This window comes from Pseudorca crassidens, chromosome 8 (assembly GCF_039906515.1).
Source record: "Pseudorca crassidens isolate mPseCra1 chromosome 8, mPseCra1.hap1, whole genome shotgun sequence".
Classification (NCBI taxonomy): Eukaryota; Metazoa; Chordata; class Mammalia; order Artiodactyla; family Delphinidae; genus Pseudorca; species Pseudorca crassidens.
In genome coordinates, this window is record NC_090303.1 from 60,191,924 (window position 1) to 60,218,409 (window position 26,486).

Consider the following 26,486-nt stretch of genomic DNA (forward strand, 5'->3'; position numbering starts at 1 on the left):
CCTCTCCCATTGCAGAGCACAGGCTCCGGACGCGCAGGCTCAGTGGCCATGGCTCACGGGCCCAGCCGCTCCGCGGCACGTGGGATCTTCCCGGATCGGGGCACGAACCCGTGTCCCCTGCATCGGCAGGCGGACTCTCAACCACTGCGCCACCAGGGAAGCCCTAAAACCAATTTGATTTCTATATGCTAGAAATGGACACCTGGGAATTGAAGTTTTTAAAAAGTACCATTTACAAAAGTATCAAAAATGTGAAATACTTAGAGATAGAGCTGACAATATAGGTGCAAGGTTTGCAGGCTGAAATTATAAAACATTTGTTAGAGAAATTTAAAAGAACAAACTGAATTGAGAGATATACTGTATTCACAGATCAAGAGTCAGTATTAAGATGTCAATTATCACCAGCTGATCTATAAGTTTAAGGCAATCCAAATCAAAATCCCACCGGGCTTTTTAACTTTTTTTGGTTGCAATAACAAGCTGATTCTAAAATTTTTATGGAAAATTAAAAAAGCTAAACAGCCAAAATCAACTTTGATAAAGGAGAAAATCTGGATGATTCACACAACTTGATTTCGAGAAAATTTGGTATTGGCACAAAGACAGACATATAGATCAATGGACCAGAACAGAGTGTCAAGAAACAGACCCACACGTAGGGCCAACAGATTGTTTTCAACAAAGTTGCAGAGATTTTTCAATAGAGAAAGTATTGTTTCTTCAACAAAAGTTGCTGGACCAGTAGATATACCTATGCCAAAAAAAAAAAAGTTATGGGCTTCCCTGGTGGCGCGGTGGTTGAGAGTCCGCCTGCCGATGCAGGGTACACGGGTTCGTGCCCCAGTCCGGGAGGATCCCACATGCTGCGGAGCGGCTAGGCCCGTGAGCCATGGCAGCTGAGCCTGCGCGTCCGGAGCCTGTGCTCCGCAACGGGAGAGGCCCCAACAGTAAGAGGCCCGCCTACCACCAAAAAAAAAAAAAAAAAAAAAGTTAACTTTGCTGGATTCATACCTCACACCATACAAAAATCAATTTGAAATGGATTATAGTCCTAAATGTAAAGAAAAACACCGCTAGGAAAATGAAAAGGTAAACCACAGACTGGGAGAAAATATTTGCATAACATATATTTGACAAGGGACTTGTATCCAAAACACATAAAATATTCTTATAACCTCATAAGAATACAAAGAACCCAATAAAAAACAAAAGATCTGAACAAACACTTCCCCAAAGATACACAAGTGGCAAATACTTACATGAAAAGATTCTCAATATCATCAGTCATTAGGGAAATACAAATTAAACCAAATAAAAGAATACTACACACCTAATAGAATGGCTTTATTGAAACAGGGAAAAACCAAGTGCTGACAAGTGTGTAAAACAACGTGAAATTTCATACATTGCTGGTGGGAATGCAAAATGGCAGAGGGCAACTTTGGAAAACAGTTTGGCATTTTCTTATAAAGTTAAACACACACTTACCAAACATCCTAGCAATCCCACTCCTAGAATCTACTAAAGAGAAATGAAACACATTTCCATACCAAGACTGGTATGCAAACGTTTTAGCTGCTTTGTTCATAACAGCACCAAATGAAAACAACTCAAATATCCATTAATTGGCAAATAGATAAACAAAGTGTGGTACATCCACACAATGGAATACTACTCAGCAGCGGAAAGGAATGAACTTCTGATTCACACAATAAAATGGATGTATCTTAAAGCATTATGATGAGGGGAAAAGGCAGACACAAAATGCAACATACTGTATGATTGCATATATATGCAATTATAGAACAGGCAAAACTATAGGGACAGAAATCAAATCTGTAATTGCCCATGGCTGGAGTCGGGGGAAGGGGATTGACTAAAAAGGAACTTTTTGTGTCGATGGAAATGCTTTATATCTTGATTGGGGTGGTAGCTACATGACTGTATGCATTTGTGAAAACGAATGGAACTGTACTCAAAAAGGGTAAATTGAACTCTACGTAAATTATACCTCAATAAACCTTACTTTAAAAAAAAGAAAACAAAATTGAAAAATGGAAAGAGAGGGAGAGAAAGAAAAGAAGAGAGAATAACATGACAACGAAATGCAATGCATGATTCTACATTGATCCAAGGGGATAATAGCTAAGAAGGGCATTATTATGACAACTGACAAATTTTGAATATGGAATGTAGATTTGACAATAGCATTTTATGAGCGTTAACTTTTCTGATCTTGATAATTGTACTATGGTTATAATGAGTGACACCAACAAGGTATAAGAAAGAACAGCCTAAACAGAATTAAGCACAAGGCAAAAATAAAGAGAAATTGGGGTGTGTGTGTGTGTGTGTGTGTGTCCAGCAATCACAATAGAAATAGAAAAAGCATACAACCAAACAAGGTGTGTGAAAGCACTAAGAGCACATAAATGAGATCTTCCAAGAAGCAAACTATATTCTTCTCAGAGCAAGTCACCCTTTTCCTTGGCACAAAGAGTGTCAGAAAGTCTTTCAAAAGAGATGGGAAGCAGAGGTCAACACCTTCTGAAAAGTGGTTCCAGAGCAGGTGGGGTCAGGGATATACTTAGCCCAGGGATGTACTTAGCCCTTTTTTCTTTGTGGAGCCCTTCCTGAGAATTGGGGAAGTAGTAAGTGTGCAAAGGTAAGAAAAGACACACAAATAGGTACAGTTTAAATGTATGATAAGCAGTCCTAAAGAAGAAATATAGAGATTCTGCACATGTAGCAAGGGAGCAAAACACTTCAGAGAGAATAACCAGAAAATATCAAACTAAAATTGTTTTAAAAGAAACCCTTCCCACTTCCAGCCTCAACACACACACCCAAAGCCACCATCATCAACAATACAACCACATGATGTGGTTACCATTTAAAAGACAAAAGATTGCTAAAAATAAAACTACTATATGATCCAGCTACCCACTTCTGGGTATTTATTCAAAGAAAACAAAAACACTAACTTGAAAAGATACCTGCACCCCCAATATTCATGGCAGCATTATTTACAGTAGCCAAGATATGGAAACAACCTAAGTCTCCATCAACAGATTAATGGATAAAGAAGATGTGGTATATATATATACATACACACACAATGGAATATTACTTAGCCATAAAAAGAAGGGAATCTTCTTAGTGCCACATTTTTTGCATTTTCCTGCTTTTTGTTGGCAATTTTGCTGTTTAAAAGGGCTCCCAAGCACAGTGCAGAAGTGCAGGCTAATGTCCCTAAGTGCAGAAAGGCTGTGACGTGTCTTAGGGGGAAAACACACAAGTTAGATACACTTCCTTCAGGCACAAGTTATGGTGCTGTTGGGCATGAGTTCAATGTTAATAAATTAATTATATATATTAAATAAGGTGTCTTTAAACAGAAACACACATAAAATAAGGGTATATATTGATAGGTTGATGAAAATGTTGTGACCAGAGGCTCACAGGAACCTAACCCTGAATTTCTCCTGGGAGCAATGGTTCAGTATTTGCTAATTCAATGTTTGCTGTGACCTTATACAACATAACTTCTGTGAATGAGGAGAACTGACTGTTAGAAGGACACATATCCAACTCACAGTGGTAGTTACTTTAGAAGACAGAGTGTGTGGAAGGAAATCAGGGGTTTTGTCAATAAAGATATTTATTAAGGCTGAAAACAAACATTGCAAAATGTTAACTGTCATTGAGTGGTGCTAATATGGGTGTTTGTTATTATTTGCACTCAGTTTAATTTCCTAAAATAAAAATCCTTAGAAAGACACAATTGAGAAAGAAAGGAAATAAGAGGGTGGTCACCATTAAAAGTATGTCTGCACATGGTACAGTGTACATATACTAAGAGTTAAGTATACAGTCAGCTGTAGGGTAAGCATTACTTCATCAAAAACTGTAACTTGGAAAGGTGAATAACTGCTACTTGGCTACAGCTGGTCTAAACATACAACAGTGCTGCCTGTCTCAGCATTAACTATGGCACAGAGCTAGCATTTATAAAACTTTGGTGAGTTTGAAAGAAATGTTATGAAGTTACACAGCCAGGAGATGCTGTTGCTTGCAATGTTGGCACATGACAATTTATTTCTCTAGTGTCCGATGCCAGTTCACAGCCAAATTACAAAGCCACGTTTCTGTGTCCATACGGAATCACACTGCCTGGAGCTTAAAATCTCTCAAACATATGTAATGGGATATTTTGGTAGTCTGCCTCAAGTTAAAGCAACCAGGTTTCAGGAAGCTACATTTTTCCCTAATTATTTCAGTAGTCAATATAAGTAAGTATAACCTCCAAATACTTCAGTCTCCTGTGCAAAATGAAAAGAACACTATTTGCCACATGATAGAGAAGGACGAAGTGACCTGAAATCCCTAGGAAAAAAGCACTTGTGTGTGCAAAGTATCCTTCTGAGTAAACTAAGAGTAAAAGGACACTTGGAAATGTTATCACTAAATTAACAGGAAGAGGGGCCCTATGTAAGCAAGACCATTTACGCAGCCTTAGTTCCTATCTAAAGGATGAATTAACTTACGCCAACAGTTTACTAAACATAGGAAAGTTTGCTCAAGTAGTAGCATATTCACTTCCTTTTTTTAAGTAATGAGAAAGTATTTCAAGAGCTATCCTTCCACACCAAATTATAGAAGAGCCTCAATTAAACAAAACAAGGGGAAGGGAGAGGCACCTTAATCTCATTACATGAATCTTCTAATTGGTTAGGGCAGAATGCCTTGTCCGTGAAACTTCTAAAATGTATCATACAACTGTCATGCTACCAATAATACATCTAATATTTATTGAACACTTGCCCTGTAACCGGTGCTAACACTTTTTACCCATTTATTCCTTAAAATTGCACTATGGAGTCAGGACCCAGGATTCCCATTTTACTGCTGCAGAAGCTAAGGCACAAAGATTAGGTAAATGGAAAGAATGCAATCTCAGACGACTTAAAATTCTTTCACCACTTTAAAATCATTCTGAACCTTAGTGATGTTATAATTCTCTGAGATGATGAAGATATGAGGCTGGGTAGGAATCTGTCTTCATCCCGGGTCATGGTCTGGAAGTTTGAATACATTTCTGACATGAGAATGCTTCATTATCACTTATCCCCAACTCTCAGAGGCAAAGGGGGGAGTGGTTAAGTACAAACACCAGGTAATCCAGTGTCTATTGTAATAGTTTCTTAATATACAGTAGCTGCCCATGTTACTGTACTTCTGGTGAAAACCAGGTGTTTGGCAAATCAGTGAAGGTGGTCTGATCACACACTAATTATTACCTGGCAGCATCACAAAATGATCTGCCCTCATGAAAGCAATAATCTTACTGGCTGAGCCGAGGACCCCAACACATTCCAGACTGTGTCAATGGCTCTTTAATGGAACACTCCTACCTCTTACAAAGTTTATTCTTTTTTTCTTTAGGAGTTTTATTTTTCATGTACTTCGTAATGGCAAAGATGGCCTCCAGTTCAAGGTAATTCCTTCTCATTGACTATGAGAGTCAAAGGGCTTGACTTCTAATTCAGTGTCCTTTAAACAGCTGAATCCTGCTGAGACCCATCATTTTGCTGTCACTGGTGTTTTAACAGCATTTTCACACCACAGCTGACCACCTGCTTTTAGAGTCATCTCATTGTTTCTTTGGCTAGAAGGTCACACAGCATTTCATAAAAATTAAGTCCACACTCTACTGTGGAAATGGAAATTAAAAGAGTAAAAGAGGAAAGACTTCCAGCTTGTTTCATTTTCATTGATGAAAACTGCTGTAGAAAAATGCAGTGTACCATTACAAAGGGTATAAAATATTGGAAACTCCAACAAGAAAACATCTCCATTAGTAAGTGGGTTTATTGACATAACTGAACATAACAATGTATAACATTTATTCATTTCCCACTGAAAGACTTTCCAGTGAAAGTGTTTTTACATGGATTTAGGCATTAAGCATTTTCAGTGATTTTTGCAGTTGAAAGGGTAGGTGGTGGTAAGAACCAGAGGTCTTGTTCAGACTTTCAATGGGACTCACTTTATTACACTACTGTGTAAAAGCAAGAGCTAAGAAATGCAATTGCTCTCTGAATGAAAAACCTAGGAGCACAAAAGGTGCAAGATAACCAAAAGGTTGCACATAAGAGCAAACAACTACACTTCTCCCAAGTACCAATACGCTTGGAATCTGAAGCAAGCCCTGGCAGCAAACTAAGAATAACAGCCTATTTCCTGTGGTTTATTAAGTTTGGACCCCACAGATAAGACTGCCAGAAAAACAGCTGTACTTTAAGTGGTCTGGACATTTACTCATCTGAACATAAACAAAGATCAGCTCATTTAAATCCCTGTGTCCCGACTCAGCTGTTGGGACGACGGCAGGCCTGTCTCAGTGGAGGCCAAACATAAAAGGAGTGGAATGGGGTTGAAGGATCCCTGGACTATGATAGATTCCCTGAGTCTTCAGGACCCTCGGGGGCTTAAGGCCCTAAACAGAAGATTCACTGTTAGCCTTAGCACCTTTGCAGTGGCCTCCCCGGCACCCCACTGCCAATGAATCTACAACCACGGTGAATACAACCATCCTGTACATCTTCCAAGTGACTGCGTTTTTTGACCACACACAAAATTATTAATGTAAACAAAAGCACTACATTTAGTGATAAACATCTACTTCATAAATATCAGGGAATGAAAGTATCCCAAACAGCTGAAAACAACTGAACAAAGGAGCCTAACCCTAAGTTTAAAACAAAAACATTTCAAAGAAATACTGCAATTATTAACTAAAAGATAAGATTTAATAACATGGAAAAAAAACACTGGGTAATGGAGGGATTCATTTGCAAAATATATAATTATTTCACAGTGAGGTTTAAGTACTCATAATCTTCTGGTTTTAGTAGAAACATACAACCACCGATGCTCATTTTTTCACATTTTCCCCCTCTACTCTTTCATATAAAGACAATAACATGATCAAACATTATACTATCAATTGCAAGTCACCTTTTGCTCACTTCCTATTAGGAAATTACCTTGATCACTTAACTGTGCAACTCAAGAGAAGTAGGGCACAGTCGACTGCATGTCACTGATGAAAACGTGAGAGGTACCACATCACATTTATTCCAATCTGGACAGGTTGTCAGAGATGTGGTAAGTGAATTAGAACACTGCCATTCCCTATGGGGTCATCGGTTATGTACACGTTACATTCTTCTATCGAGTCTGGCATTGACATTTCCTTTTCCACATATAGGTTTAAAAAAATAAAATTAAAAAGCCACAGGAGCAACCCTGACAGAGAAGTCTTGCATGCAGCCTTCTCCTGAGAAACTATGTAATCTTAGTTAACCCCAAGGTCAGCAAAAGTTTTTGTGGTGTTAATGTTAAAAGGAAAATAGTTGAACTGCCCGGCTCAACTAAAATAGTCCTTGAGTTTATTGGTCAGTGTGTTAAATGTTAGAGCTCTTCACATTGTTGAAAAAGAAAAATAGCGTCTCTAATTATTTAAACATTAAGTTTTCCTGAATGTGCTATCAACCAACAAAGAGTTCCTCTGCGAGTGTTAAACTTTACCACCTGTTTACAACATCACCCTTCTTGGTCGAGACCACCAGGCCAGGGGAGTCAATTGCCAAGCCTCCTTTGTAATGGTAATAAGTTCTTTTTTCCTTAAATAGAAACAAAACTCCTCTGTTTGACACTGAACAAACAAAAAAAGCATGCATCCAAATCTCTTTCTGGTCACGTAGGGAGCAAGGAGCACCCTTTTCTATCCCAAAGGGGGCCAGCCTACTGCATTACAATGCCAAAAAAAAACCCCCAAAAACATCCATTCTCATAGCTGCACCAATGTCTGCACGTTAAGAAGGCCTCCTACCTCTGGACCCCACCATCCATTTGTCCCCTACTCTTGCTCTTGACCACCAATACCATCCATTTACTTCACAAGTGAGCACTGGGATTGGAAGGTGGTGCAGAATTAGCCATCTGTCCCCTTTGGCCTCTCTGGCAAGCGCACAAAAGGGGGAAAAGAGGTCGGATAAAATGAGATCTTCCCCTGAGGGGGGCTGCGGGGGCCCGCGGAGAGGTGGCTCCCCTCCTCAAGGCCAGTGAGATGGTCTCCACACCCCTGGAGGCCCGGATCTACCTAGTCGGCAAATCGCTGCAGGAGATGGTCCTCCCGCCTCAGGCTGCCGCCCGCGCCGCCGCCCCCGCTGTCCATGAAGCGGTCGCACGGGAACTCGATGAGGTCCGCCTCGCTGAGTGCGCACACGGTGGTGCGCGGCCGGTGCGACTGGAAGCCAGAGAAGTCGGCAGACACGCCGGTGCCCATGGAGCGCAGGGGCCGTCGGGTAGAGTACATGTGGCGAACGTGGACGGGGGCCCCGCCCTTCCGCCTGGCCCGCAGCTTCCTACGCAGCCAGCGCGACGCCCAGGCCGCCAAGGCCAGGAGTACCAGCAGTGCGTTGACGGCCAGCAGGGCCAAGGTCAGCAGTTGGTAGTCGACGCTGCTCTGGCTCCCAGGCTCCGGCAGGGTGACCAGCCCCGCGCAGTGGTCCCGGGGAGCCACCGGGCAGACCCGGCCGCCTAGCACGCCCTCCACGCACACCAGGTAGGGGGTGTCTGCCCGCAGCTCGCGAAGCGTGGCCGAGTCGCTGCGCTCAGGCAGGTAAACGAAGCGGTGGAATTTAGGCTGCTGGCCAAAGCGGTCGAAGAGTAGGCGGAAGCGCGCGCCGCCCAGCGTCCGGGGACTGCGGTGCTCGCGCACCGCCCAGCGCACCGCGGCGCTGTTGGCGCCCACCGCTTCCACGGTCAGGTTGCACAGGATGAACTTGTTGAAGTCACACGGGTCGGATACCAGCGGCGGCAGGCCGACTCCGCCGTCGGACTGGGCGGTGCTCTCCTGCTGCTGCGCAGCCAGGTGCTGCTTCGCCGCGCGCTGCCAGGGGTCGCCGGCTGGCGCAGAGCCCAGCGTGGCCGTCGGGGTGGGCTCCGTGTGGGCTGGATCCGACGGAGTCGGACGTCCCCGCTCAGGCTTCTCGAGGAGGTCCAGGGGGTGTGGCGCCGGGCCCGCGGCAGCAGCGGCGTTGGAGCTCGGCTGCTGGAGGCCCGGGCCCCGCCGGCTCAGCCTTAGGGCGCTGCGGTTACTCAAAAGCTCCCTGGCGGCCCCATCCCAGGTCACCCCTGGCAGAAATCGACCCCTTTGCTGTGGCTGTGGCTGCGGCGGCGGCTGCTCCGCGAGGGCACCTGCAGGGGGCGCCACCTCCTCCCCCGGGGCTGTGGGTAGGGCATGCCGCTTGCTCTCGGCAGTCGGGGAAACCGAAGGTGAGGGATCTGTGCAAGACCCGTTCTGCAGTTGCTGGTCATCCAGGTAATCCAGGTACTTGCCCCGCAGGGCCGGAGGGTGGCGACACTGCACGAAGACGGTGAGGAGCCGGCCCTGCGAGTGCCAGTCACCCATCCAGCGCTTCAGGTCCCTCAGCCGGCAGTCGCAGGTCCAGCCGTTGCCGTCTAGATCCAACCGATAGAGGGCTGGGCTGGAGGAGAAGATGTCCCCGGAGAGGGCACTGAGCGCATTGTCGCGCAAGCTGAGCTCGCGCAGCCGGCCCAGGTGGCCAAAGATAGTGGGGTGCAGAGCGGACAGCTCATTGCCGCTCAGGTCCAGCGCCTCCAGGCTGTGCAGAGGCTCCAGCAGCGCCACGGGCAGCTGGCTCAGCCGATTGCCCTCCAGGCGCAGCTCGCGCAAGGCCTCCAACCCCCAAAAAGCCTCGGGCGCGAGGTGCGTGAGCTGGTTGCCCCTGAGCGAGAGTAGGCCAAGGCGCGGCAGGTGCTGGAAGACGCGCGGCCCGAGGTGCTGCAGGCTGTTGGCCGAGAGGATGAGGGTGGAGAGAGAGCGCAGCGGTGCGAAGGTGGCCGCGTGGCGTAGGGAGGGCTGCAGCTCGTTGGCAGAGAGGTTGAGGAAGCGCAGCTTCCCCAGATGGGCGAAGGCGTTCTTGCCCAGAAAACGGATCCGGTTGGACTCCAGATGTAGGTAGAGCAAGTTACCCAAGGGGGCAAAGACGGCGTCCGGCAGCGCCCCCAGGGCGTTCCCGTCCAGCCGCAGCTTGACCAGGCTCTCCAGTCCCTCGAAGGAGCCTCGGCTGAGGCGGCTGATCTCGTTCCCGTTGGCGTAGAGGATGCGCAGCTTGCGCAGCGGCGCCAGCGTGCCCGGGGCGAGCGCCTGCAGGAGGTTGTTGCCCAGGTAGAGCTCCTCCAGCCGCGAGAGCTTCTCGAAGGTCTTGGGGTGCAGAGAACGGATCTGGTTGTACTGCAGGTCCAGCCGTCTGAGCTGCCCCAGGCGGTGGAAGTCGAAGGCCGTGATGTTGGTTATGAAGTTGCCGCCGAGGCTGTAGGTGAGCACGTCCTGCGGGCTCGGCAGCGAGCTGGTCTTGGGCACGGCGCGGAGCCCCCTGTTGGTGCACAGGAGGTGCTGGGGGTGCTGGCAGTCGCAGCGCTCCGGACACACCGGCTGGGCCCGCGGCGGGAGCGCAAGGCAGCCGCACACCACGAGCAGGAATCGCAAGGCGCGGGCAGCCTCCATCGCCGCCTGCCCTGCGTTCTGCGGCCCGATCGTCCTCTTGGCCCGCCGGCTCTGTGTCTCCTCTGCATTCCCCTTGGCCTGGCCAGAGTCGCTAAATGGCCTCTTTCGGACTTAGCAGCGCCGTCCAGCCCCTCCTCCGCCCTTTGTCCGGTGGCTGGCCCGGGTCTCTGCAGGCGGGCTTTGCCTGGCCAAGTCAGGCGGCGCAGGGCGCTCCGCGAGCTCCGGGTGCTACTTGTTGCATTTTTGCAGAACTTTCTCCGGGTGCGCGTCGGGGGCGGCGGGGCCGTGGAGGGAGGGAGCAAGACCTGAGCTTTTTGTTTGCAGCTTGAGTCCGGAGAGCTGGATTCCCTGGCACGGATTCTCCCCGCCAGCGGATTCCCCAGCTGCAGGCGGGAGCCCTTCCAAGAGCTCCTCCGGGCGCGGCTTGGCTGCTGCGCCGGGGAGGCTCGGCCCCCGCAGCCCGCGCCTCCTCGCTCCCAGTCCGGGACCGGTAGCGCGGCCTGGGTGGAACAGTCCCGGGAGGAGCCGGGGGTGTGCAGGCTGCGTCCGGAAGGGACCCAAGTCTGCGAGTGGCGAGTAAACCGGGCGGAAATTCGTTCTTCCCACACTCTGCCCCCCGGGGATGCAGGCGGGGGGGTGGGGGGAAGGAGATGGCGGAGGGAGGACAGACCCCGGTAGGGGGAGGAGGAAACACTAAGTGGCTCCGCGTCTGGTCAACCGGAGCCCGGGACGCCAAGTGAGAAAAGTAGGGATTAAAAACAGCTGTACGAGTCGGACACGCCGGGCTGGGGGCGGGGGTGGATTACCGGGCGAGCAAACGGGATTTGCAGACAGAAACCTTTTTATTTTAGACGAGCACACCAGTCGCTTCGAAGCAATGGGATCGTGAGTCGTTTTATTAGTTTTTAAGACACTTGCTCTTCCAGGTGGCCCCCTGCAAGAAGTTGGGGCAGCACGGAACCTGCCAGCGTTCTACGGGAAGTTTCGGGCAGCAACAAGGCTGGCTGCCAAGAGCTGTCGGTGGGCTACTGTCAGAAGAGGCTAAATCAAGACATCCTGGCTGTTGCGTGCTTGGGTTTTTGACATCGTTGTACTGGTGGCCAATAGCCGAGGAGAGGTTCCGCCCCTTCTTAGGGATCTAAACTGAGTAGTTGCTTGGCCCTGCTGTAGGCAAGAGCATGGAGAAAGCTCAGAACTGGTTCTGCCACCGTGAAAGTCTGTCAGATTTAGGTGATTTAGTCCCATTAATCCTCCTCCAGTCTTAGAGCCCTTGGGGCAGGCTCTGCACGTGTGCATGTATATATAATAACCTTCAGAGACCCTCTGGTAACTGCTACCTGCTGGGCCCTCCCCCTTTATGCCTGGACTTGTGGTGATCTTCAAAAATTTTGCCCACAATTTTTCAGACCTGGTTTACTTGGGGGAGTCTTAACACTTATTATCAATAGGGAGTGGAGCATTTATTAATGGCTCCATTCAGGGCAGCCCCAGCTGAGAAGGAGAATGGGCAAGGAAGAGCTGTTAATTACTGTTTGTTCCTGCAAGCTACCCCCTACCCTCATCCCAGGGTGTTCAGAAAATGTAATTTTAAGGACCTACTGTGTGGAAAATTAAAGGAGAGAGACATATCCTCACCTCAGGAGGCTGACAATCTAGTGGGGAGGGCAAGACAGGAAAGGTCAAATAACAGTGTAAGGCTGTAGTATGAGAAAGCTGCTGAGATGCAGATGATTTTGAATAATTCCAATGTTCAATGGTGATTAATTGCCTCCTTCAACGATTCATATAGGCAAGTGAATTTAAAGAAAAATGAGACCGTTGGCAGCATAGTCAGTGAACACTTACGGATGAGCAGGGACCTTGGGTCCAGGGAGATGGGGCTGGAGAATGGAAGGTAGGTAGGTAGTGAAATGTCCATTCAGAGCACAGTGCACAGAGCAAGTTTGCTTGTGATTTGTTTTGAGATTTCTAATAAAGGATGAACTTGGGGAACCAAGTATCTTTCTGAACAAGATGAAAGATGAAGTTGCCCAGGCAGTTTTGTAGTTTGGGTTTTAGTTCTCCTTGTGAGAAACCTCTGAAATCCTTTAGTTCTTGACTCCAGTCCTCCTTATGAAGGTCTGGCTGCCCTAGAGGGTGAGGCCCAAGCTTGTACCGTGTAGCACAATTTCTGATCTGGGCCCCAGAAGCTGCGAGGAGGACCTCAGTCCTTGGTGGCAACAGAGGTCATTCGATTGTTCAGAGGAAAGAATACTAAGAAGCTGCTGGCTTTCAAATTGAGCTACTAGATCTACCTGGGCTGCAGCTATAGCAGCATCTGCTTTTGAGGCCCTAGCCTTGGGACGCACAAACGGCCTTCTGAGCGGGAAGGAGGTCGGAAACTGAGCGGTGTGATGTGGAAGTGGAAGGAGCAGAAATCAGACCCTCCTCCTTTGCATAAGCTTCCTCTTTTCCTGACTCTTACAAGAAAATTTTCAGAGTAAACGAGGCCGGGAGGGGCATTCCCTCAGAGCTCACTACAGTTTGGACTAATCACTTACTCCACCGAGGGTGTTGTTCCTTTGTAGATGCCTCTAAGTAAGATTAACAAAGTTATCAGACCCCTGCAGTTGTTCAGTATTTTTTTTAATGTCTTGGGTATTATTGTCCAGTGCTTAATATTTCTACCAGTAGTCCTGGATTGCAGGTAAAAATAACATCTTCCATGGTTTCATGTCAAAAGACGATTGGTTTCCCATAACGTTCAGTTTTCTTGAAGTAACACATCTGCCCCATGTAGTTAGCCTTGCTTAAAATAGATAATAGTATGCCAGATTTCAAATAAGTAGAAACAGTTTCTGATAGGTGTCGCTAGCACCCTCAATCTAGTTTCAGTTAGGGTAAAATTTTGAGATCTGCAGGTAAAGTAAGTGTGTGTATGGGTGCGTATACGTTCTTTCTGAAAAAGCGTGATTGCCATCTTTTAAGAAATGCTTCCCTTTTTAAAGGCATATAACCTGAGGTCAACTTTACAAATGAATGACATTAAAAAACTTCAGAGTACACATATGTGATATCCATATGTGCCCCCAATGGTCTCCATGTCTGTGTGCTATGTGTTCAGGTGTTTGATTTAATCTCAGACCATGTCTCTCTTCAGGAGTTAAAATTTTGCTTGAATTCGGTAGTCTTAGAGCCCCTGGTAGTAAAGAGCTATAAAAGTAACTCCGTATTGCTGCTGGTGATCAGGCAAGAAGCATGTAGTGAGAATTTAGCATGTGCCAAATCCCAGGATGAGCCCTGGGAAGGCAGTGCTGATAAGACACAGGGCCTGACCTTAGGGTGCAACAACGTAGTGCGGAGACTGATGGGCAGGGAGCAATTGCCGTGGGAGCCCTGAGGAGGTGCACCTGGCTGGACTGAGAGCTTGAGGAAGGTTTCCAGAGGAGGGAAGTGCTGAGTACTACCTATGTGATGGCGAGCAGGGCAGGAAAAGTGCAAGAGACTGACTTAGAAACCTCCAAATCTTCTGTCTGAATCTTTGTTGGTGAGATTCTTTTGACATGTGTTTTTTTAATAGTATCACACAACCTGTTCATACAATGACTTCCAAATAAATAGTCCCTTATTCCCCTTTAAGGCTTTCAGCAGGGAGTTGACATGATCACATTTGCACTGCAACATCAAGAGGTATCTCTGCCTAAATAAAGTAGGTGCCACACAAAGAAAATGTTCTCTCTCTAGTTCTTGCCACCTCGAACCTTGAAATCTCTGACAGATTTGTGTGGGACATGTGTTGACAGAACGTCCAGACCCAGGTATTCCCTTATGTAACATACACCCAGGCATTATATAGATACTATAGATACAGTACACTCTTGGACCAGGGCAACCTAGGTCCCTACCCTGGACCCTACACTTTAGAGGGCCATAAGAGCAGGATTTTGATTTCAGGCTTCCAAAGATACGTAACCACCCACTGTCCACATCCCCACTCCTGCTCAGGATTCCTGGGACCCTGGAATTCCTTACTTAATTACCTAAGTCTGTGCAGGCCTTTTTCCTATCTGTCCTCCTGGAGACCAATCATATCACAAGTGTATACCCCTAGGGCCAAGAGAAGGCTAAAGGGTAGCTGTCAAAAGAATCTGGAGGCGTGGGTTGGGATTTCAACTCTAATGCCTGGGAGACCTCCAGGAGACTCCTGGTAATGCAGGACCCAGAGCTAAGAGGAGGAACCATAGACCAGTGCTCTAACCCCAGCCTTCTCAAACATTGGAGATGTCTTTCCATATGTAGCATTTTAGGAGAAGAAAGTACATGTACTTGGATTAAAGAACAAGGAGAAAAATTACAGGAGTTTGAAGGAAAGCATTTTTTAAAACATAAATTCTACTTTATTATAACATAGCCTATACCTAATTTTCTATAAAAAGCAATAATTTTTAGTAAGAGTAAGGACAGAGTTGTCTCCATTTAAATGCCTATCTCTTAACTATGTAATGTCTTTGTTTATGGATGGATCCCAGCTTGATCAGGTTCCAGGAGAGACAAGTATTGATTATGCTTAAATGTATAATTTGCATAATCACAAGTAGAGAAACCCAGGAAGGAAAGCTGTTCGTAAGAGAAACAAGAGTTTTGTCATTTCACTTTTGGAAAGTTTGCCCTTTAAATCTCAAGCACTCTGGGGGTAGTTTCAGAGGTCAGAAGCACAAGCAACTTTGGGCTGGTTTCATGATACATATATGTGGCCTAAAGGTTTTCAGCTATTCTTGCTCAGGCGTGGAATCTTGGGCTTGCCAGGGATGTACACACTTCCTTCCCAAGCAACCTGTGGTTCCCTTGATCTTCAGATATAGAGGCAGGAAGGATTCCAGGCCATGTCTTCAGCAGCCCCTGGAGCTGGCGTGAGTTGGCCCAGGCTGCCCTGGTGCAGGACAGGTTAGGCGAGAAGAGCTCAGGCCTAGCTCCCCGCTGCAGGGAGAGGTAGGCCTGCCACTCCCTGCTGGAGCGGCAGGCTTAGCTTACTCAGGGCAGCCTGCAGAGACGGCAGCTGTTTCCTCATCCCTAGTGAGCCCACCCCAGACAGGCAGTGTGGCCCCTGACACAGATGAAGTAGGACACCAAGAGTCCCAGTGGTTCCTTGGCATGCTATCAAATGACCCCCAAAACTCTCTTTATCCGAATCGAGCCTCATCTTAGCCCCAGTCTGAGAGGCAAGTTTCTTTGCCTTGGGGATTAGCAATGTGAATGAGAGAATCACTGGTTTACTGTATATCTGCTGATTCTCCATTTTTGCCCTTAAGAAATGCAGATTCCTGGAGGGGTATCAGCCTGATTAAATCAGAATCTCAGGGGGCAAGGCCCCAGCACCTGCATTTATAAGCCACCAGATGATTTTTTTTTCACCAGATGATTTTTAGGCCCACTTAAGTTTGAGAAAATTGATAGACACTATTTCCAGAACACCTGTTCATGATTGGCTGATCATATTCTAGTAACAACAGTAGTAACGCTGGCACTGATGTAATGCTGAGTGCCAGGCAGCAGCCTAAACACTCTACATAAAGTAACTCGTCCATTTCCACACCTACCTAGGGAGGTAGGAACTACTGTTATCCCCATTTTACAGAAGAAGAAACCGAAGAGCTTATTAAAAATACAGGATCCTAGGCCCAGCTGCAGAGAATCTGATTCAGAACCTCTGGAACGGGGCCTAGCGATCTTTATTTAGCACATTCCCAGGTATCGCCTTAGGTATTGTGACTGAAGGAGAATTCCTACGGGCTTATTCAAACATTTCAATGTCTCCTTTTCTAGGAGCCTAGGGATTGACAGAGTAGACAAGGTCCATGCCTTCTGGGAGCTAAGCATGGCCCGCGAGTTAAATGCATATAAAAATCCAGGAGCATGGTGGCGTCATAAACAGGATGAGCACCATTTGCTATGCTCATAGCAATTATCTTTTGGAAAGAAAATAATAAAGAACTAAAACCTTTGTAGAAAGCATCAGTCCACTTAATACTGTATGTGTCTAAGGCCATTTACAAGGTGGAAGCTAGAAGAAAATTTTTGAAATGTTAACAGTTGAGAAAAAGAAAAAGCTAGAAGAAAATTTTTGAAATGTTAAGTTGTTATCTTTACACGGTGAGAAGATGAATAATTGTTTACACCCTATGCTTTGGCATTTTCTAAATGCTATACAATTACTATGGATTTCTTTGAAATTAATAAAATAATTTTAAACAAGTGCTTTCATATTTAATATCTGATTTCACCTCAACATGTCTCATAAGGCAAGTAGGTGAGGGATATTCATATCCCCAATTTGGAGGCAAGGATGCTAAGAATTAAAGGAATTAGCTAACTTTTGGAATGATCCACCGCTGTAATGATAGAGTTCAGACCACTATCTAAACTGTTGACTTCTGACCCCAGGATTTTATAGTTAGACCTCGCTGGGCTCCCTGTTGATACAAGCCTATGTGTACAACTATTGAGGCCAGTTCGGGGTGATAGTCAAAATATTTAGCAACTGGTCCAATAAGAGCAGCAGCCAACAAGGTTTGCCGACCAGGTTTGGCGCTGCCTGGTCAGGAGAGACAGAGGCCGGGCCAGTGCCCACCAGCTGAGAGTGTACTCACCTGCACTTGACTAAACTTTTTTTTTTTAAATTTAATTTATTTTATTTTATTTGCGGTGCACGGGCCTCTCACTGTTGGGGCCTCTCCTGTTGCGGAGCAAAGGCTCCAGACACGCAGGCTCAGTGGCCATGGCTCACGGGCCCAGCCGCTCCACGGCATGTGGGATCTTCCCGGACCGGGGCACGAACCCGTGTCCCCTGCATCGGCAGGCGGACTCTCAACCACTGCGCCACCAGGGAAGCCCTGACGAAACTTTTTGAATGGTGCTTTAGGCATCTCTTTTTTCTCTTAATAACTGCATTATTAAAAACAATTTATGTAAGGCTTGGCACAATAATCAGTAACCATGAGAAACAACACACAAAGTTTTCCTGGGTCCACGTTTCTTCCAAACTGCAAACTTGCCTGAGGCCTGGTGCATTGCAGTCACTCAAACCTAACAGCAGGATGTTGGTGAGAGGGCACAGATGATCCACTTTGAGAAAATGCGAGTTTTGTTTTCAATATTTTAATTCAGAAATTGTCTCCCACTGTCTTTGGTGGACTGACAGACACATTTGAAGGGAATTTCATAAAAAAATACTATTTTTCTCACAACTTGATCCGAATTGTTATAATTAATGGCTTAAAAATATTTGTAGGGAAGACACCTCTTTTGAAGAGTATCAACTTCAAGGATTAGCCACTCATCCTGTAAATGTTCAGTGATTTCTTATCAAAATCTGGAATGTACAAGTGGCAAGTACTCCCCACCCAAGAAACCTCCCCCAAAACTGTAGATGTCTCCTTATGCTAACATCACTGTATGGGGCCAAAATCGTGGAGGCAGTTTCATACCCGTGTGGTAATTGGGCACAAAAACCATGACTCTGTTCTGGCAGGAAACACTGTCAATCTTAGTAATGGAAATAATCTTGGACAGTGAAATAATTGACTGTATACAGTGTAAAATACCCTCAAACTATTTGCAGATTTCATCAAAAGACCAAATGTTTTTTACTTAAGACCAGGAACATGGCAGGAAAGGAAATTAGAGGAAGGAAGCATCCGTCCCTTTTTCAGTCTCTGTAATTTCTATAAAGATTTGCACTTTGATTATGCTTAGTAGCACCATATGCTGGAGTGGGACTCAAGATCAAAGGTTCCAGCCACAGCACTGGAGCCTTGCTGTAGGCAGGATCAAACATTACTGTTGGTAGAATGCTAATGTATCTGTAAGGACACTCCTTCAGCTTCTATGCATCCCTATTTAATTTCCAAAATGTAATTGGTATACCTCAAACGTGAATGCTTTTTTATTGTCTGCTATGATACATTGTAGGTTGAAAAAAAAGTGGTTGTTACCATTTAAAGATATTTAGAACTAAAGAATTTTCAAAAGCTTAATGTAAATTGTCAAGTTTTATAGTGTGTATGACTTTAAAAACTGGGGGGAGTGAAGGATGGCTGAACCCTGCTTTGCTTTGGTTGATGAGAGAACAGTATTTTTTTTTTCCATTCTCCTTTTCTCTGCAATCAAAATTTTCTGCGATGCACATTTTTTAAAAATAAATTTATTCATTTATTTTTTGGCTGCGTTGGGTCTTCATTGCTGCCCATGGGCTTTCTCTAGTTGCAGTGAGCGGGGGCTACTCTTCGTTGCGGTGCACAGCCTTCTCACTGTGGTGGATTCTCTTGTTGCAGAGCACGGGCTCCAGGCGCACAGGCTTCAGTAGTTGTGGCACTCGGGCTCTAGAGCGCAGGCTCAGTAGTTGTGGCGCATGGGCTTAGTTGCTGCGTGGTACATGGGATCTTCCTGGACCAGGGCTCGAACCCGTGTTCCCTGCATTGGCATGTGGATTCTTAACCACTGTGCCACCAGGGAAGTCCCTGAACATTTGTTTTTGCAGTTAAAAATCTTTGGTAAAAACGTACATGATACCATATTCACTTTTGCTTTCTCCATTGCCCTGCCATGTCTTCCTTCCCTTGCTACAAATTGCTTTTCTCATAAACCTTTTTAAAAAATCAGTCTTAATAACGTAAATCATCTTGGATACAAACAATTTACTATATGCAGTGTAAAAACCCCCAAAGCATTTGCAGTTGTCATCAAAAAGCCAAACATTTGTCATAAACTGCCCATGTGATATGTATGGGGTGATCTGAAGATGGAGTCCACTTGCTGGGTCTCGGACCTTGAACCGTGTCACAGTCTCTCTGATCAGTGGTTCATTTTCTCATGTATAAAAAGGGACAAATAATACTTGCCCAATATATGAGTTTTGGGAAATATATGTGAAAGCTCTTACAAACTATAAGTGTTAGGAAAATAGGATTGTTGCTAACATTTCAACTTCCTGTGTGCCTTCTCAATGAGAATCTGAGGTCCTCCAGGGCAAGACCTTCAGTCTTATGCACAGCTTTTTGTCATCCTCTGTAACACGCAAGAATATCTTTCTTAAATTGTAGGTCTTTAATAAGTGTTAGGCTGAGCAGAAAGGCAAAGAGGAGGGAGGCACATTCTCAGGTGACTGTTTCTTCTCCCTTTCCTTGTAGGTTCTGTTTCCATCTTTTCATTGTTCCTTTGCTCTACTCCAGGCTGCTCAGGCCCAGGGCACAAAGTCTTCAGCACACAGGTTCTCTCCAGAGAGCTCTACAAACAGGCCTAGATTCTGAGCCAGCTTTGTGATCATTTAGTTCACCAAGTGAATCATTTGGCCGCTCTGGGCATCGTGCTCTATGAAATGGCTATAATACATCGTTGTTTGCCCGAAGGGTTCTTATCACCAGTAATGGCCCTTGTGAAGTTAAAAAATTATAAGGACAAAAAGGAGGAGCTTCTGTGGTCAGGATGGGTCATATACCGGGTCTTGGTCTTGGAGAGTCACAGTGTACAAGAGCATGTTCAAGGCTTGGGGAAAAAAATCCCTCAGAAAACAAAAGAAAAAAGAAATGGGAGGTGGCAGGTAGGACCATGAATCTAGTCTGAGACACACTGAATTAAAATGATCACTAAGATCCCTTCCAGCTTTAAACATTAAAGAATCCATTGCATTTCTTCCGTGGAACATTATTCAGTATCACTAGAGTTTGTTAATGATAAAGTTCTTCAAATGTGGTGTTTTATTTGTGCTTGACTGATCTCAACAACTCACAGTATCCGACTGGTTTAATATCAATTCACAATGAGCAGGAAGATATATACTGAAGTTGTCTCCAGTCTCTCATCCTCCTGCAAAACTTGTTTTCTTTGCCCTCAGGTTGTCAAACTAGCAAATTATTAGACTCCTCTTTCTAACAGCTTACAGGTGTTAGAGTCCCATAGTGGTAAGTGCCATTCGTCGTATTGATGATTCTGGGCTAAGTAATTGTTGATGCTTCAAAATTATTTAGCCACTGTACTGGCACTGGTGGGGTGTTTCCTGGGAACCCAGCCATTTGGGAAAAACTCCCAATAGTGAAACCCTCAGGGTAATTACTCTAGTCTCCTGTGGGTGTAAGAACGCTATTGATAATCAGTGCATGACTCTCATGATTTTTAGAGGTGACAGATTATAAGTACCAGTTTAACTAATCCAGAGTGATTTTCCATCCGAGACAGGGGGCTACAAACACCTGCCAGAAAAATAAACAAAAACGACTAGCATTTACAGAGTGTTTGTCATGTGCCAGGCATGGTTCTAAGCCCTCCACAGGCTTTAAATCATTTAATCCTTCAATAACACCATGAGGAAAGTACAGTTATTACCTTCATTTTATAGACAATGTAATGGAAGCAAGAAGAGGTTAAATAACTGGCACAAGGTCGCACAGCTAGTAAGTGATAGAGCTGAGATTTGAACTCACATTTTATGAAAATTGTCATTCACACTTTTCACATGAATCCTTGGTCACAGTGTCCTTGTCATCACTAGAGTCATTTTTCAGATACACAGCATTTTCCAGAATGTCATCTGCCATTTCATCCACGTTGTTTGAACTATAGGATTTTTCAATATGATTCTGTCAGTGGAAATTTTCCAAGCCACCAATACTTATTCACGTATAATTAGGTCACATGTTTTCTTTACTCCTACTATAGGTATACAGCCATGATCTCCAAAATACTACCACTTAATGATATTGTTTCCTCCCCCATCACTATACTTATTTTTCAATGAAGAATAGCCTTTTGTTATTACAGAAGCAGTATATATGCATTGTAGAAAACCAGAAAATACAGAGGGCAACAATAAGAAGATAAATATATATCATGTTCCCACTGTGGTAGGCTGGATAATGGCCCTTCAAAGATATCTATGTCCTGATCCCCAGAACTTGTGAACATGTTAAGTTACATGGCAAAGGGGAAGTAAGGTTGCAGGTGGAATTAAGGTTGCTAATCAACTGACCTTGAGATGGGAGGGTATCCTGGATTACCTTCATGGAAACCGATTATCACAAAGGTCCTAAAAAGTGGAAGAGGGATGCAGAAGAGAAGTTCAGGGCGATGCAATACGAGAAGGACTTGACCTGCTGTTGCTGGCTTTGAAGATGAAGGAAGGACCATGAGCCAGGGAATGTGGGCAGCCTCTAGAACCTGGAAAAAGCAAGGAAATGGATTCTCCCCTAGAGCCTCCAGAAAGGAATGCAGCCCTGCCAACACCCTGATTTAGCTCAGTGAGACCACGTTGGACTTCTAACTTACCGAAGAAATTTAATCCACCAAATTTTTTGGTAATTCGTGTGCAACAATGGAAAACTAATACACCCACCAACCAGAAACTGTTAAGTGTTAATATTTTATTATATATATTTCTAGATATTTTTATACACACATATGTATTTTTTTAACTAAAACAAGATCATGATGCTGTAAAGAGTTTGTTTTCCTTTAATAATAATCTTTCTCTTTCCCTGTCAATAAATTTTCATAGCATCTAATACTGCAATCATATTGAAATTACCCTAATTGTTCCCCAGCTATTCCCCCAAAGCTGGTTTGTCCAAATCAGGATTTAGGTCTGGGCCATGCATTTTTTTTTTTTTTTTGGGCCATGCATTTTTAATGGTTTTATGTCCCTTAGGTATTTTTAATCTAAAACAGTCAGTTTTTTCATCTACTAATTTTCCTTCTCAATGTTTGTCTGATCGCTTCCTCATGTGGTCACTTAGCTTGCTCCTCTGTCCCCTGTATTTCCTATAAATTGGAAGTTACATCAGAGAGCTTGGTCAATTCACGTTAATAAATTTTGTCTAGAATACATTTTGGGTGCTGTTGTGTGTTTCATATGGCACTCCATCAGGAGGTACACGCCATCTGGTTTCCACCATTAGATACCGAAACTCAGACTGTCCTCTGGTTATGGGATGGCAGCCCGAGCTTGCTGCTCTAGAGGGATGTTATTCCCTTGTAATCAGAAAGTATCCTGTGTGGATTTACTTTAATACCATACAGATGTGCAGTTTCCCCTCAACTACGCACCTACTGGCCAGCTCCATCGGACAGCCCTTGCCTGAATGACTGTTCATGAGAAATCACAAAATGGTGATTTTTCTAATGCTATCATTTTTTCTACATTAATTAGCTGCTATTTCTTAGTGAAGAGACTCTTTCCCTAATCAACTAGGTCTGTTTGGTTACCCTGACAAACATTTTGGATTGGGGAAGCATTTTGGACTGCTTCTTCCTTTAGTCATCAATTCTCAAAGGGAGGAATTTAACAACAACCTCAATGATGACAACTAATATTTTTCTGCCTCTTTTCGAGTATCATTATGAGCTCACAGATTTTCACAACATCAGGGTATTTCTCTCTAGAATCCTCCTGCGTGATCATGTTACCAATTTGATGTATGTTTAGGTTTTTCAATTCTAGGATGTTTTTTTAGTTGTAATTTTTTAACAGGTAATGCATTTATGTAATTCAATATCAAAATTATATGGAAAAATATTCCCAAAGAATTCTTATTTCTACCCCTGCTCCCTTCCCTCCTACATAACAATATTTTATTAGTTTCTTATTTATATGTCCAGTGTAGTGGGGTTTTTTTGCATATATAAGTGTGTGTGTGTGTGTGTGTCTGTGTGTGTGGTGTAGATATACAGCCTTACTTTAACCCCTCTCCAATTCGTATATATACCCCTTGCTTTTTTTCTTCCACTTAATGGTATATTTTGGAGATCTCTCTATATCAGTACACAGAAGCCTTTCTCATTCTCTTTAGAACTTCTTAGAACTTCATTGTGTGACGTCCTGCAGTTTATTCAACCAGTTGCCTGTTGTTGAACTCTTGCATTCTTTCTAACCTTATATTATTGCAAAAAAATGCTTCAGTGAATAAACGTGTACATTTATTATCTTGTACTTGGGCAGATATAAAGGTAATAGATTCCTAGACTTCGCATTGCTGGGTCAAAGGGTTATTATATCAGTAATTCTCTTTGTGTTTCTAGATTATCCTGCAAGGACTCAATACTTCTAACTACTATGCTAAGTTGCTTCTTGAAGGTCTTGGTGTCATCACACAGAAGAGTGCATTAAAAAAAAAATGGAGCCTTAAAATAAAAACATATTAACACTAAGGTGAGACCATGTAGCAACTATCTATAGAACTCTTGTACAATGCTGGGGGGAGCATAAAATGATACAATCATTCTAGGGGACAGTTTGGCAATTTCTATATTAAGTTAAACATGCATCTATCCCATAGCCAAGAAATATCACCTCTAGGTATTTACCCAAGAGAAATGAAAACATGTTTTGAAAAAAGAATTTAAGAAGAATATTCAGAGTAGCCTTATTTCTAATAAATCTAAACTGGAAACAACTCAAACGTCCATCAACAGTAAATGGATTAACAAATAGTGGTATATCTGTAGAATGTCACTCAACCATAAAAAGGAATGACATGTATTGATACATTAATAATGTGGATAAATCCCAAAATAATTATGCTGAGTAGAAGAAGCCAGACCAAAAAAGGACCGTGGGTTCCATTTATATGAAGTTCTAAAACAGATAATGCTAATTTATGGTGATTGAAATCAGAATGGCGGTGGCCTCTGTGAGTGCTGGGAATTGGCTAGATAGGATCAAGGTACTAGGGAACTTTCTGGGGTGATGGCAGTGTTCTATATTTTGATTAAGGTTGATTACGTGAGTGTAAACAATGATCAACAGTCATAACTGAATGCTTAATATCTTTGTAGTCGTTTTATTGTGTCATGTAAATTATGCCTTCAATTTTTAAAAATTTGGTCCTCAGCAAGACTCTTTAAGAAGGGACATAGCCTTCTTCCCTCATCACCCCAACACTGTGTCCTCTCTTGTTCTGGATCTCTTAATACTCTTTACCTCTCTGACCCAGTCTTACATTTGACTAGCTTTTACTTTTATAGGCCCAAGTCTTAACTCCTCGAGTAGGTTGTAAGTATCCTAAAACAGAGTTAGGATCATGCCACCTCAATACCCTTTACAACAATGGTTGATAACCTAGGCTGCATATTATTAGAATCACCTGGTGTCTTAGCTCAGCCTGCCATAACAAAATACCAGGGGCTGTGTGGCATAAACAACAGGGATTTATTTTCTCGCATTTCTGGAGGCTGGAAGTTCAAGATTAGAATGCCAGCATAGTCAGGTTCTGGTGTGGCCTCTCTTCCTGGCTTTCAGATGGCTGCCTTCTCACTGTGTCTCACATGGCAGAGAGGGAGAGCAAGCTCTCTGGTGTCTCCTCTTATAAGGACACTAATGCCACCATGAAGGCCCCACCTCATCACTTCATCCAAACCCAATTACCTCCCAAAGGCCCCATCTCCAAATACTATCACATTGGGGGTTACAGCTTCAACATATGAATTTGGGGGGGCCACATTCAGTGCATAGCACTTGGGAACATTAAAAAAAAAAATTAGCAGTGCTTGAGTCTCATGCCCAGAGATCCTGATTCTCTTGATCTGAAGTGGGACCTGGACATCTGTATTTCTTTTAGATTCCCCCATAACATGCAGCTAGGGTTGAGGACTACTCTGTACCTTCCTGTTCAAGGTGAGGTCTGTGGACCAACAACATCAGCTTGTTAGAAATGCAGAATCTCTGGTCCCATCCCAGACTGGTGAACCCAAATTTGTATGGTAACAAAATCCCCAGCTGATTCCTTCGCACCATAAAATCTGAAAAATGCTGGTTTACGGCATCTTGCATAGACTCTCATATAAGTATAAGAATGCTTCATCAGTCAATTCCTGTTTAAATCCAAATAGATGAACATTTTGTCAGCAAACCAAATTTCAGCTTTTTTTCATCTTGGAAGCCTGGCAGGGTGCAGATTTTGCCTACAAATAATTGCACCTTAGTGTGAGGCTTTTATATATTGCCCGTATATCACTGTCTATTAACAAAAAAGCAGCAAATAGACCCAGTGTTAAAAACAAAATCCCAATGTTTTTGCAAATATTTATACTACCATCCCAGCAATTCTATCACAATGAATGATTACTTCCTTAGCTTCAGGTGAGCTTTAAAATTGACAATGAAACAGAATAAGGTACTTGTACTCCAACTGAAAGAGAAGTGGCATTTAGCACGGAGTCTGAATACTGTGTAACTAATAAATAATTCAGTAAACTAGGGAAAGAAAAAACATGCAAGCTTAAACAAACAGCAGAGAATTCCTAATGCTTAAAATATCCTTAAGGTTGGGAAATGAGAAGATTATTATATATGATGCTATTTTGTGGCATAGAGTGCTAGGTTTCAAAAGATTTGATTACAATAATTATGCTTAATACTAAAAATATAGAAAGGAATGCAGTCTTACCTGATGTTTCAGAAGGCACTTGAAGGTCTTGTCATCCATCAAGATTATCAATATGGTCTTCAATATGAATGTGGCTCATGAAAGTACTGAATAAGAGATTCCAGGCTGACACACTAAAAATGATGAATTTCCACTTTCCCTTTTCAGAAGTATCTAATGGATAGTTCTTTATTTTTAAGAACTATTAATATGAGAACCTTTGTGCTTAAAATATCCTCTGAATTCAGTATAAGTGTGTTTTTAAACTCCAACCTCAAGGATAATTTCTGCTACTGCCGATTGGTCACCTCATTTTCCTTTCTGTTCGTAATTGATAACTTCCTCATTATTAATGACATAATTAACTGGTTTGCTAAATTATATCAAAATAACTTTCTGGTTTAGTTCATAGCACCCTTATGGTCTATCCAATAAACTAAAAAGAAAAAATGCTAATCTATGTTAAGTACACATACATGTATACACACCTACAA

At 43.9% G+C, this 26,486-nt stretch overlaps 1 protein-coding gene and 1 long non-coding RNA gene across 9 annotated transcripts in view; one reads left to right on the top strand and one right to left on the bottom strand.

The window, feature by feature from the left end:
* Positions 1-11,307, bottom strand: part of TRIL (TLR4 interactor with leucine rich repeats) — a 138,768-nt gene extending 127,461 nt beyond the window's left edge. For all 4 annotated transcript variants that reach the window (XM_067746593.1, XM_067746594.1, XM_067746595.1 and 1 more), the window contains exon 1: positions 8,171-11,307. In XM_067746593.1, coding sequence (XP_067602694.1) covers positions 8,171-10,603 — 2,433 coding nt within the window. In that variant the 5' untranslated portion in view covers positions 10,604-11,307. The remainder of the gene's footprint in view (positions 1-8,170) is intronic.
* LOC137229140 (uncharacterized) overlaps positions 8,513-26,486 on the top strand; it is a 40,840-nt gene continuing 22,866 nt past the window's right edge. For 4 of the 5 annotated variants that reach the window (XR_010945556.1, XR_010945559.1, XR_010945560.1 and 1 more), the window contains exons 1-2: positions 10,281-10,415; positions 23,648-23,777. This is a non-coding gene — a long non-coding RNA (uncharacterized lncRNA). Of the gene's footprint in view, positions 8,636-10,280; positions 10,416-23,647; positions 23,778-26,486 lie in introns of those variants that run through there. The other variant, XR_010945557.1, reaches the window with a different exon arrangement.